Below are 11201 nucleotides of genomic sequence, written 5' to 3' on the forward strand. Positions count from 1 at the left end.
TAATGGTAAGGTCCTAGGGAGTGTTGCTGAACAAAGAGACCTTGGAGTGCAGGTTCATAGCTCCTTGAAAGTGGAGTCGCAGGTAGATAGGATAGTGAAGAAGGCGTTTGGTATGCTTTTCTTTATTGGTCAGAGTATTGAATACAGGTGTTGGGAGGTCATGTTGCGGCTCTACAGGACATTGGTTAGGTACGTGTGTGGAATGAGCTGCCAGAGGATGTGGTGGAGGCTGGTACAATTGCAACATTCAAAAGGCATCTGGATGTGTATATGAATAGCAAGGGTTTGGAGGGATATGAGCTGGGTGCTGCCAGGTGGGACTAGATTGGGTTGGGATATCTCGTCGGCATGGACGGGTTGGACCGAAGTGTCTATTTCCATGCTGTACATCTCTATGACTCTATGACTAGGAATGGGCAACAAGTACTGGCCTAGCCCAGTTACTTAGACCTCCAAATAAAGAATAAAAGCATATCAAGGTGACAAAAAAAATGTCACAAAATTGGAGGTGCGATGGATTGCAAATGGGTATATCAGAGTGCAATGCTGTGACAGATTCTTATTATTCTTTTTTTGGAATCAGTGTGTGGTGGTAAGGACAGCATTGGCTGCCCAATTTTGACTGCCATTTCGAAGGTTATAGTTGACCAATCCTAAACTGCTGCAAACCATTTGGTACAGAGAGAACCACAGTGCCATTAGAGAGAGAATTAGGAACGTAGCAACACTGCAGGAATTGCAATAAAATTCTAAGTCAGAATGGTTTAAGGTGAACTTGCAATTAATGGTGTTCCTATACATAGCATTTATAAGGACAAGGGCAGCCTAAGAATCACAGGTTTAGGAAGGGGTTTTGTTGTTGGCTTGGCATATTGCTGCTGCATCTTATATACAGGACTACTGCTAATGTGACCAAATGGTTAATGGAGTGAATTTTGAAGCTTAGTGCATCGGGTGTTAGATGAATCAAGCAGATTGCTTTATTTGGATGAGGAACTTCTGTAGAAATGTCCTGGAACTGAGATGTTTTTTTCTAAGAAACACAATCATCTTCCTTTGTGCTAGATATAAATCCAAACAAGGGAGAGTTTCCACCCTAATTCCCTTTGAAATCAGTTTGGCTATCTTTTTTTGATACCATACTCAGCCAAATGATGCATCATTTGCCATTAGCTGGTAAATAAACAATGACAGAATCTGGTAAGGAAACAGTGAGATTCAAGGAGAAATGAGCATTAAATGAGGTTCAGTAGGCAAGGCTTGAGGGAACTGAATGCAGGAAGCAAGTTCAAGGAGAATATAAAGATGCACTGGAGGTGACAAAGTTTGGATGATCGTATCTGCTGCAATGATGCTGCAGATACGGGCAGGTGATATTTCAGAGGTAGAGACAGATGGCTTGGTGATGAACTACAACTTTGAGGACCAAGCAGGAATCAGGTTTAAACTGAAATTAAAAAAAACATGCAAATCCAAATGCAGAAAGCATAAAGAAGAGGATCAAACATGATTTAAAAAGAAAAGATCAACATGCTTGTTGTGGTCTTCCAATTCGTTTTCATCTTTCATTATTTTGTATTTCCAGCATTCATTTTCATTTAAACTACTAAATTTTACATCTTTGGTGTCATTCAATACAGTTCACAATGAAACAGCTTCCATTGTAAAGATTTGCATCTTATTCCCTCTCCATCAGAAAGATCCACCACACAATCTAGATTGATACTAAAGTTAATTCTCTTACTGATCACACTGCAACCCATCTGGCCATGCAATCCCAAATGTCTCAATGAGTTTTTCACAGTCCTGAAGAACTTCCTCACAAAGCTTTCTACAAGGAGGGACGATCTGCAGATCTTCCATACAAGCTGGCACAAATGCACTGCAAAGGAACGTTTTCACATTTGGGGAGCATCGCAGATTCATAAGTGGAAGAAAAGGCTGCAGAGGAGAAAAGAAAAATTACTCTATTATGGTGAATGATATGTGACCCAATTTCAACTCATTTCCTCCTGGATCGCATCACAACAATGTCAATTGAAACAGTAAAAATGATACGACAAAACACAAAAATAATAATTTCTGCCCTTCAGTACTGGTTTAGTGGGGACTCAAAACAACTCTAACTTTAGATTCTACTTCAGACCCTAGCATACCAGATATCAGTCTTCTGGCTAACAGGGAACAGAATGCTTTCCCCCAGCCATTTGCTTGATATGAAGTGTGTGCGAGTGGAAGCCTCATTCTCTCTCTTGAAAAGTGTTTCAGTGTTTAATTTATTAAAGGCTCTAATACACAGGTACTAGACTACAGGCTTAGAAAGAAAAATAAATCTTTGTATGGGTAATAGGAAACATACCTACACTTGGCCTCCTTCAAATACTGGAAGCAAAAAGGAACAGGACTGACAGCTCAATGTTCTGGGGTACAGATGCTATTGAAAGGATAGGAGGGGTGGCAAGAAAACAGGTGGATGTGGCAACTTTAATAAGGGAAAATATCATGGCAATACTTAGAAAGGATATTTTTGAGGGTCTTCCAGTGAGACTATATGGGTGGAACTGAGAAATAAGAAGGGGGTAATCATTTTGACGGGATTGTTCTATAACCCCCCACCTGCAGTAGTCAGTGGCAATTTGAGGAGGAAATATATCAGGATATCACAGATAGCTCTAAGAATAGTAGTGTTGCAATAATAGGAGTTTTTAAACTTTTCAAACATAGACTAGGACTGCCATAGTGTTATGGGTTTGGATGGGAATGAATTTGTTAAGTGTCTTCAGAAAAACTCTCCAAAATGGTCCTACTAGAAAAGGAACAAAACTCAACCTCCTCTTGGGAAATAAGACAGTGCAAGTGACTGAAGTGTTAATGGGGGAGCACTTTGGGAATAATGACCATAATTTTATCAGTTTTAAAATAGTTATGGAAAAGGATAGGTCTGGTCCACAATTCAAAGTTTTAAATTGCAGCAAGGATAATTTTGATGCTATTGGACAGGAACGTCCAAAAGTTAATTGGAGAGGCTGTTTACAGGTAAAGGGAGGCTTTCAAAAGTGAGATAACAGGCCAACATGTTTATGTTAGTGAGAAGGGCAAGGCTGGCAAGAGTAGGGAACCAATGATTAGAGACATTGAGGATCTGGTCAAGAAAAAGAAGGAAGCATATGTCAGATAAAGGCGGCTGGGGTCAAGTGAATCCTTTGAGGAGTATAGAGAGTATAGGAGTACACTTAAAAGGGAAATCAGCAGGGCAAAAAAGGGTAATGAGATAGTGTTAGAAGATAAGGTAGATGAGAATCCAAAGAGATTCTACAAGTATATTAAGGGCAACAGAACAACTCGGAAGAGAATGGGGTCTTTCATTGAGGTCTGAAGGGCCTGTACTGAGCTATAATGTCCTAAAGATCAATGAGGTCATCTATGTGTGGAGCCACGGGAGGTGGGTGAGATTCTAAATGAATACTTCTCATCAGTACTTAGTGGAGAAAGACATGGAAGCTAGGGAGTTTCGGGAAATGAACAGCAATATCTTGAAAACAATTTACATTACAGAAAGGGAAGTGTTGGAGGTCTTAACATGCTAAAAAGGTAGATAAATCCCCACAACCTGATCAAGTGTTTCCTAGGACATTATGGGAAGGTAGGAAATAAATTGTGGGGGCCCTAGTAGATATATCTGTATCAACGACAGTCACAGAAAGGTGCCAGAAGACTGGAGGGTGTCTAATGATATGCTATTATTTATGAAAAGCCGCAAGGAAAAGTCAAGGAATTACAGACTGGTGAGCCTAATGTCAGTGACAGGTTGGAAGGGATTCTGAGAGATAGGATCTATATGCATTTGGTAAGGTAAGAACTGCTTAAAGATAGTCAGCATGGTTTTGTACATGGCAAATTTGTCTCTCAAAATTTGGTTGAGTTTTTTGAAGAGGTGACCAAGAAGACAGATGAAGGTAGAGTGAAAGACATTGTCTACATGGACTTTAGCTAAGTTTAACATGGTAGCCTGGTTAAGAAGGTTAGATCACATGGAATCCAGGGACAGTGAGCCAATTGGATACAAAATCGGCTTGACAGTGGGTGACAGAGTTGTGATAGAGGCTTACTGTTCAGACAGGAGGCCTGTAACCAGCGGTGTGCTGCAAAGATTGTTTCTGGGTCCACTGTTGTTCATCATTTATATAAACAATCTGCATGAGAACTTAGGAGGCATGGTTAATAGGTATGCAGGTGACACCAAAATTGGTGGCATAGTAGACAGTGAAGAAGGTTATCTAAGAGTACAATGGGATCTTGATCAAATATACTAATGGGCCAAGGAGCGGCAGATGAAGCTTAAGTCAAATGAATGCGAGGTGTTTCATTTTGGCATGACTAACTAGGACAGGGCTTACATAGTAAGCTTGCCGTCCTCAGAGTCAAAGTACGGCACTGGAGAAAGCACAGCAGATCAGGCAGTATCAAAGGAACTTAACCTTCATCAGTCAGAGCATTCTGTACAAGAGTTGGGACGTCATATTACAGCTGTACAAGACATAGAAAAGACCAGATTTGGAGGACTGCATATAATTCTGGTTGCCCTGCAATAGGAAGGACGTTATTAAAACTGGAAGGAGTGCAAAAATGATTAACAAACATGTTACTGGGACTGGAAAGCTTGAGTTTTAAGAGGAGGCTGGGAGATTTTTCCATGGAGGCAGCAGAGTGTGACTTTATAGAGGTTTACAAAATCATGACAGGTGTAGATAAGGTGACTCGCCAAGGTCTTTTCCCCAGGGTAGGGATGTCCAAAATTAGAGGGCATAGATTTAAAGTGAGAGGGGAAAGATTTAAAAGTGACCCGAGGGACACCTTTTTCACTCAGAGGGTGGTGCACTTATGGAACAAGCTGCTGGGAAAGTTGTAGAGGCAGGTACAATTACAACAATTAGAACATTTAAAAGACATTTGGATAGGTACATGGATAGAAAAGGTTTAGAGGGATATGGACTAAATGCAGGCAAATGGGACTAGTTCAGTTTGAGGAAATCTGGTCGACATGGACAAGTTGGGCTGAAGGGCAGGTTTTCATGTTAATGACTGTGAAATAAAAAGTAAACTCTGAAAAACTACATAAAACTCCTGCTCTTCTAGTTGGCGGCAACTAAGCAATTTGAATTATGTCACTCACTTCTCAATCCTACTAGTTCACTTTTTCTGAATTTGTATCTTGCCAAATTCATGGCTATGCATGTTAATACTTAACATCAAAAAAAGTCTCCAGACCCAACTTCTAATCCAGGAATCATAGGAAACAGTGTACTCTTTTCTGAATGAATTTAAAATGGCAGCAGAAGTGCAAAATGATCAATTATGCAGGGTGTACAATATTGATGTAATAAGGAACTTTGAGATGGAGATTGATGGCAGTCACTAAATACTATTTGTTGAACAGTTTTACTCCAAATGTCAGTTGTCACTTTATCATTAACATCACTCCACTGGCTTTTACTGAAGAGACATTGGACAAATCAGGGTTGTTTGCCTTACCGAGAGGAGATTGGGGTGGGGGGACGCAGGCAGAGACACAATTAAGATGTATAAAATTATGAGGGGCATAGATAGGACAGACAGGAAGAAGCTTTTCCCCTTGATGGAGGGAACAATAATCAGGGGTCATGGATTTGGGAGACTGGTTACCAAGGTTAGATCGCATGGAATACAGGGAGAACTAGCCATTTGGATACAGAACTGGTTCAAAGGTAGAAGACAGAGGGTGGTGGTGGAGGGTTGTTTTTCAGATTGGAGGCCTGTGACCAGTGGAGTGCCACAAGGATCAGTGCTGGGTCCACTACTTTTCATCATTTATGTAAATGACTTGGATGTGAGCTTGAGAAGTATAGTTAGTGGGTTTACAATTGACACCAAAATTGGAGGTGCAGCGGACAGCGAAGAAGGTTACCTCAGATTACAATGTGATCTTGATCAGATGGGCCAATGGCCTGAGAAGTGGCAGATGGAGTTTAATTTAGATAAATGTTAAGGTTCTACATTTTGGGAAAGCAAACCTTAGCAGGACTTATACACTTAATGGTAAGGTCCTCAGGAGTGTTGCTGAACAATGAGACCTTGGAGTGCAGGTTCATAGCTACTTGAAAGTAGAGTCACAGTTAGGTAGGATAGTGAAGGAGGCGTTTGGTATGCTTTCCTTTATTGGTCAGAGTATTGAATACAGGAGTTGGGAGGTCATGTTGCAGCTGTGCAGGACATTGGTCAGGCCACTTTTGGAATATTGCGTGCAATTCTGGTCTCCATCTAATCAGAAGGATGTTGTGAAACTTGAAAGGGTTCGGAAAAGATTTACAAGGATGTTGCCAGAGTTGGAGGATTTGAACTATAGGGAGAGGTTGAATAGGCTAGGGCTGTTTCCCTGGAGTGTGGAGGCTGAGGGGTGAATAGGCAATGTCTTTTCCCTGGGGTGGGGGAGTCCAGAACTAGAGGGCATAGGTTTAGGGTGAGAGGAGAAAGATACAAGAGAGACCTAAGGGGCAACTTTTTCACACAAAGGGTGGTACGTGTGTGGAATGAGCTGCCAGAGGAACTGGTAGAGGCTAGTACAATTGCAACATTTAAAAGGCATCTGGATGGGTATATGAATAGGAAGGCTTTCGAGGGATATGGGCCGGGTGCTGGCAGGTGGGACTAGATTGTGTCGGGATTTCTGGTCAGCATGGATGAGTTGGACCGAAGGGTGTTTCCATGCTGTACTTTTCTCTGATGGAGATGTGAGCAAAACCTTTTTCACCCAAAGATTGGTGAACAGCCCTAGCCTATTTAACCTCTCACTATAGTTCAAATCCTCCAACCCTGGCAACATCCTTGTAAATCTTTTCTGAACCCTTTCAAGGAGTCTGGAAATCATAGTCTGTAAATTGTGCACTTGTGATGCCAAGGCATACAAGGCTATAGGCCAAGTGCCATAAAATTGAATTCAAATAATTAGGTGTTTTTTTTAAAATCAGTGCAGATGTGATAAGCCGAAGAGCCTTTCTCTGCACTCATTTTCCCTTTACTTTTATGCATTTTGGTATTATTTATAATAGACAGTCTTAAAGCAATTTGGGAAGCAATGACATAATAGGCTCAATTTTAACTTGATCAAAACCCATTCACTTATAGAGTTAAAAATCAGGTCAGAGCTAAAGTTGGCTCAGGCACAGGAATTCCTCTGTAAGATAAGCAGAAGGGTGAGAAGACACAGCCACAAACAGGAAGGTACAATTACACAATGACAAGTTTGTTACTACATGCTCCATCATAAGGCAAATGTAGGAATTTCTAATAGAAAAGTTACCATAAAATTGTAACAAAAGCGTAACAGGCTAAAAGTTTAGTTTTGCAGACACAGCTTGAATTCTGGTAGCAAGATGTCCCAGGGTGCTTGAGAAGTACACACAAATGCACAAGTTGATATTACTGCATTGAGAGCCATTGGTCTTAAAGACCATTTCAAGGCAAATTCTGGTTTTAGTCGATAAAATGTGGGGCAACAAGTCAATCAGCAGAATTTTACCAGTGTTTGGACATTATATTTTAGCCATTTCTGTCTGAAAACTGTAAACATGCAGCTCAGCTCATGATCTATTCCCCTCGTAGAATAAAATGAAAACCAACACACACCACTATCATGTCCTGAAACTGTATAGGTCCTGTTAAAAATTAAATTCCAGTTTCAAATGTATCCATTTAATCTCAGCAGTCCACATGAGATGCATAATTACATGAGATTGTTAATAGAAATGTTACTTTAAAGAATGCTAATAGATATCAATTACAGCTGAAATTGTCATGCAAGATACAAAGTAGAAGCTCCAAAAGTTCAAATTATTACTGCTATTATTTACCCAAACACTTAAACCACTATTCTGTGAAATGTGGGCCCATGTTCTTCTACTCTTGTCAGAAGTGAAACATTAACAAATGCATGAAACATTGAGAGATTTGATAACCATCACTTTGCCACCAGGGGCAGAACAGGCATTCCGTACATCCTTCCTGCATGGCTAAAAGGAAAACATGTATTGTTCACAAGCAGCAGCTTGACACTCCCAGATTACGAATCAAAGAATAGCACTGTTTTAAAAATAAACACATTTGATTTTTAATTTCAAAGATTTTACAGTTAACTTCAGTGAAACCTCTGCATGTCCTATTTAAATACAGTAAATGTACTAAAGAACATGTTTCTTAATCATATACATTTCAGCTAACACATTAAAAGTTGTGACAAGGTGTCTTATTACAGATACATGCCCTTGCAAAACTCAGTGTGCCTGCTGTGACTTGTGAATATGTCTGAAGTCATACTTTCACCCTACTCAGGGAGAACACTGAATATGTAAACACTGGTAACAGTCTCAAAAGTCAACTTATCTTTGGAAAAAACAAGACAAGGAAAATTTCTGGAAATTAAGTGGATTCATACTTCTGCATTAATAAAACCGATGGAATTTTGTTTGTGCTTTAGGATTATAGTTTCCAATGATAATTTCCAGAAGGCCATAACTATAGCTTAAAAAAGGGATATTCATAATTCAAAAGCCTATGATTAAACTTAATTGTTACTAGCATTATTCAAAATTGTAAACAATGTGAACAATTCAAAAACTTTACTTCTTAGAATGAATCTATAATTCACTCATCTATAAATGCTGATTGAAAATAAATGAGCATTTGAGAGATGTGATGTGATAAAAGCCTTAACAAGAGAATGTTAAAAACCAGGATAGAACTAAAAATTGTACATCAGCAGCAAAATAATTGATTGTCCTATATGTTGAACATTGGTGCAGAGTGCAGCTCAGGTACTTTTGAAGAGGATTAGGGTTGCAAGAAACATTTGTATGTCTACATGTTATAACAAACTGCTTCTCCCAAGAAAGGTTATTATTGCTACACTGACACATCCCTCAGAGCATTTTTTTTTTCTTAATTTCATAGATGATATAAAGGATAAGCCTCAACTCGAAAAGAAGCAGATTCATGCCTGAATTAGTCCAATTTAGCCAGGAATACTCAAATTTATTCAAACCTGGAACAGGGAAGCTGTTGTAAAGTAACAACTATTTTAAAAAGGGCTTTCTGGAATTCTATTTCTTATGAAATCTAATAAGCTGAGGACCAACCTGGGAACAACTGACTTTATATCGAATATTGTGCAATTAAGTAGGCAGAATTTATATTACAACTAAGCATTCTTGTGAAGAATGATCATAATATGATTTCCATAAGTTTGAAAGTAATGTGGCTAAAAATGGAATCAGAATCTTAAAATAAACAAAGTCAATCAATGAGGCAAAAGGGAAGTGGTACATTTTTAAAAAAAATCTTGCTCATGCGATGTGAATGCACGGGAAGGCCAATATTTATTGCGCATCCTTCTTGAGCCACAGCAGCATATGTATTGTTACTATTAGCTATGATCAAGGATCAGTGATCATTTACTAAGTCGGGGTGGCTGTCTTAGATTGGGAATTTGATCCAAAGAAATGACTGTAGTCAACAAATAGTACATACTTGAAGAAATAATTCATAATTCTTTACCAGTTCCTTTAAAGAATAAAAACTCCATTGAAAAAAATACATCTAGGCTACTCAGATAAGTGAAGGATAATTTAAAATGAAATAAGGGTCTTATAACAATGTCAAAGAGGGTACTAAACCTGAGGATTGGAGATGTTTTGAAAAAACTCAGCAATAAAGAAGCAATTAATAGGGAGAATAAAAATAACAGTGAGCCAGCAAGAAACATAAAAGGCTGCATATGGTGGAAATACAAGAAAGTGCACACATCACCTTGAACTACTGCAAAAAGGCACTCTATATGATTCTTAAGTGATCGGTAAGCAACAACCAGTCTCAAAGATGGTGCTGCCATAGGTTCTGAGGAAATAGTTTGCTGCAGAGGTTATGTTCTATATAAGGCCCAAGATAACCACTCTTGTTGTTGACATTTCTTACAGATGTTAAAAGTCCCATTGATTCACAGATTGAATCTTGAATATGTTATACACCAACTATAAAATTGCAGTAAAGTGATCATTTTTCAATTACAAGCAATGCTGCAACTTAAAATGTATGTTCATTACAATAGAAGGTATACCTACTAGAAATTCAGGAGAATTGAGTGTGATTAACTTGAATTATTATTAGTAAAGAAACAGCACTGCACAAATGCTTGGGACAGCATGGTGGCTCAATGCTTAGCACTGCTGAATCACAGTACCAGGGACCTTGGGTATTCCACCCTCGGGTGACTGTCCGTAAGTAGTTTGCACGTTCTCCCTGTGTCTGCATGGGTTTCCTCTGAGAGCTCCAGGTTTTTCTCTCGGTCTAATGATACGCAGGTTAGGTGGACTGGTCATGCTAAATTGCCCACAGTATGCAGGATAGATGGATTAGCCATTGGAAATGCAAGGTTATAGAGATAGGGTGGGTCCAGGTAAGATGCTCTTCACAGGGTCAGTGGGGACTCAATAGTCCAAATGGCTTGCTTCCACACTGTGGGGATCCTATAGTTCCACAAAGGGCTGACAAATCATCTTGATCTGAAAGTGTACACCTTTAGCTTTTCAAAGAAATGGCTATAATTATTGCAAATGCATTGTGTGTGATCATTCACAATTCCCTAAATTCTGTTGATGAGAAGTTAGAAAATGCGACCTTCGTGTTCAAGGAAGGAAGAGAGAAAACAGAACTATAGATCAGTTGACATCAGTAGTAGAGAAAATGGTAAAATCTATTATTAAAGAGTAATCTGGATTGGGTAATCACTGGTTCTAGTCAAAACTAAGAACATACAAAATCAGTGTTTGCTGCAATCCAACAGGGCAGTTTTTATTCTGAGGCTGTGCACTCTGTAAAAGCTCAAACAAATAAGTGAACACTGGCTGAACATTCACCAGTATCACATGACTCAGCTCTTGAAGGGACACTGTCCCCACATAACACATACCAATGATAATTGAAGAGTTAGGAAGGGTTGGGATGTGAAGAAAGCTGAGAGGCTCTTAATTAAAACATCCCATATGTCAGACAAATAGTGTAGGGTGATTGGGTGGGAAAGAGCGCTCGTGGGAAAGGGAAGAGGAGACAAAGCATGTGGTGGGGACGGAAGGAGAGACAGAGTGCATGGTCGGGGGTGTGGGGGTGAGGAGGAG

The 11201-nt window shown here is 39.4% G+C and overlaps 1 protein-coding gene across 3 annotated transcripts in view; it reads right to left on the reverse strand.

Moving 5' to 3' along the window:
• LOC122549125 (frizzled-6-like) overlaps positions 1 to 11201 on the reverse strand; it is a 48302-nt gene that overhangs the window by 14885 nt on the left and 22216 nt on the right. For all 3 annotated transcript variants that reach the window (XM_043688441.1, XM_043688440.1, XM_043688439.1), the window contains exon 3: positions 1745 to 1941. In XM_043688441.1, coding sequence (XP_043544376.1) covers positions 1745 to 1941 — 197 coding nt within the window. The remainder of the gene's footprint in view (positions 1 to 1744; positions 1942 to 11201) is intronic.

The sequence above is a fragment of the Chiloscyllium plagiosum genome, chromosome 4, assembly GCF_004010195.1.
Source record: "Chiloscyllium plagiosum isolate BGI_BamShark_2017 chromosome 4, ASM401019v2, whole genome shotgun sequence".
NCBI classification, from domain to species: domain Eukaryota; kingdom Metazoa; phylum Chordata; class Chondrichthyes; order Orectolobiformes; family Hemiscylliidae; genus Chiloscyllium; species Chiloscyllium plagiosum.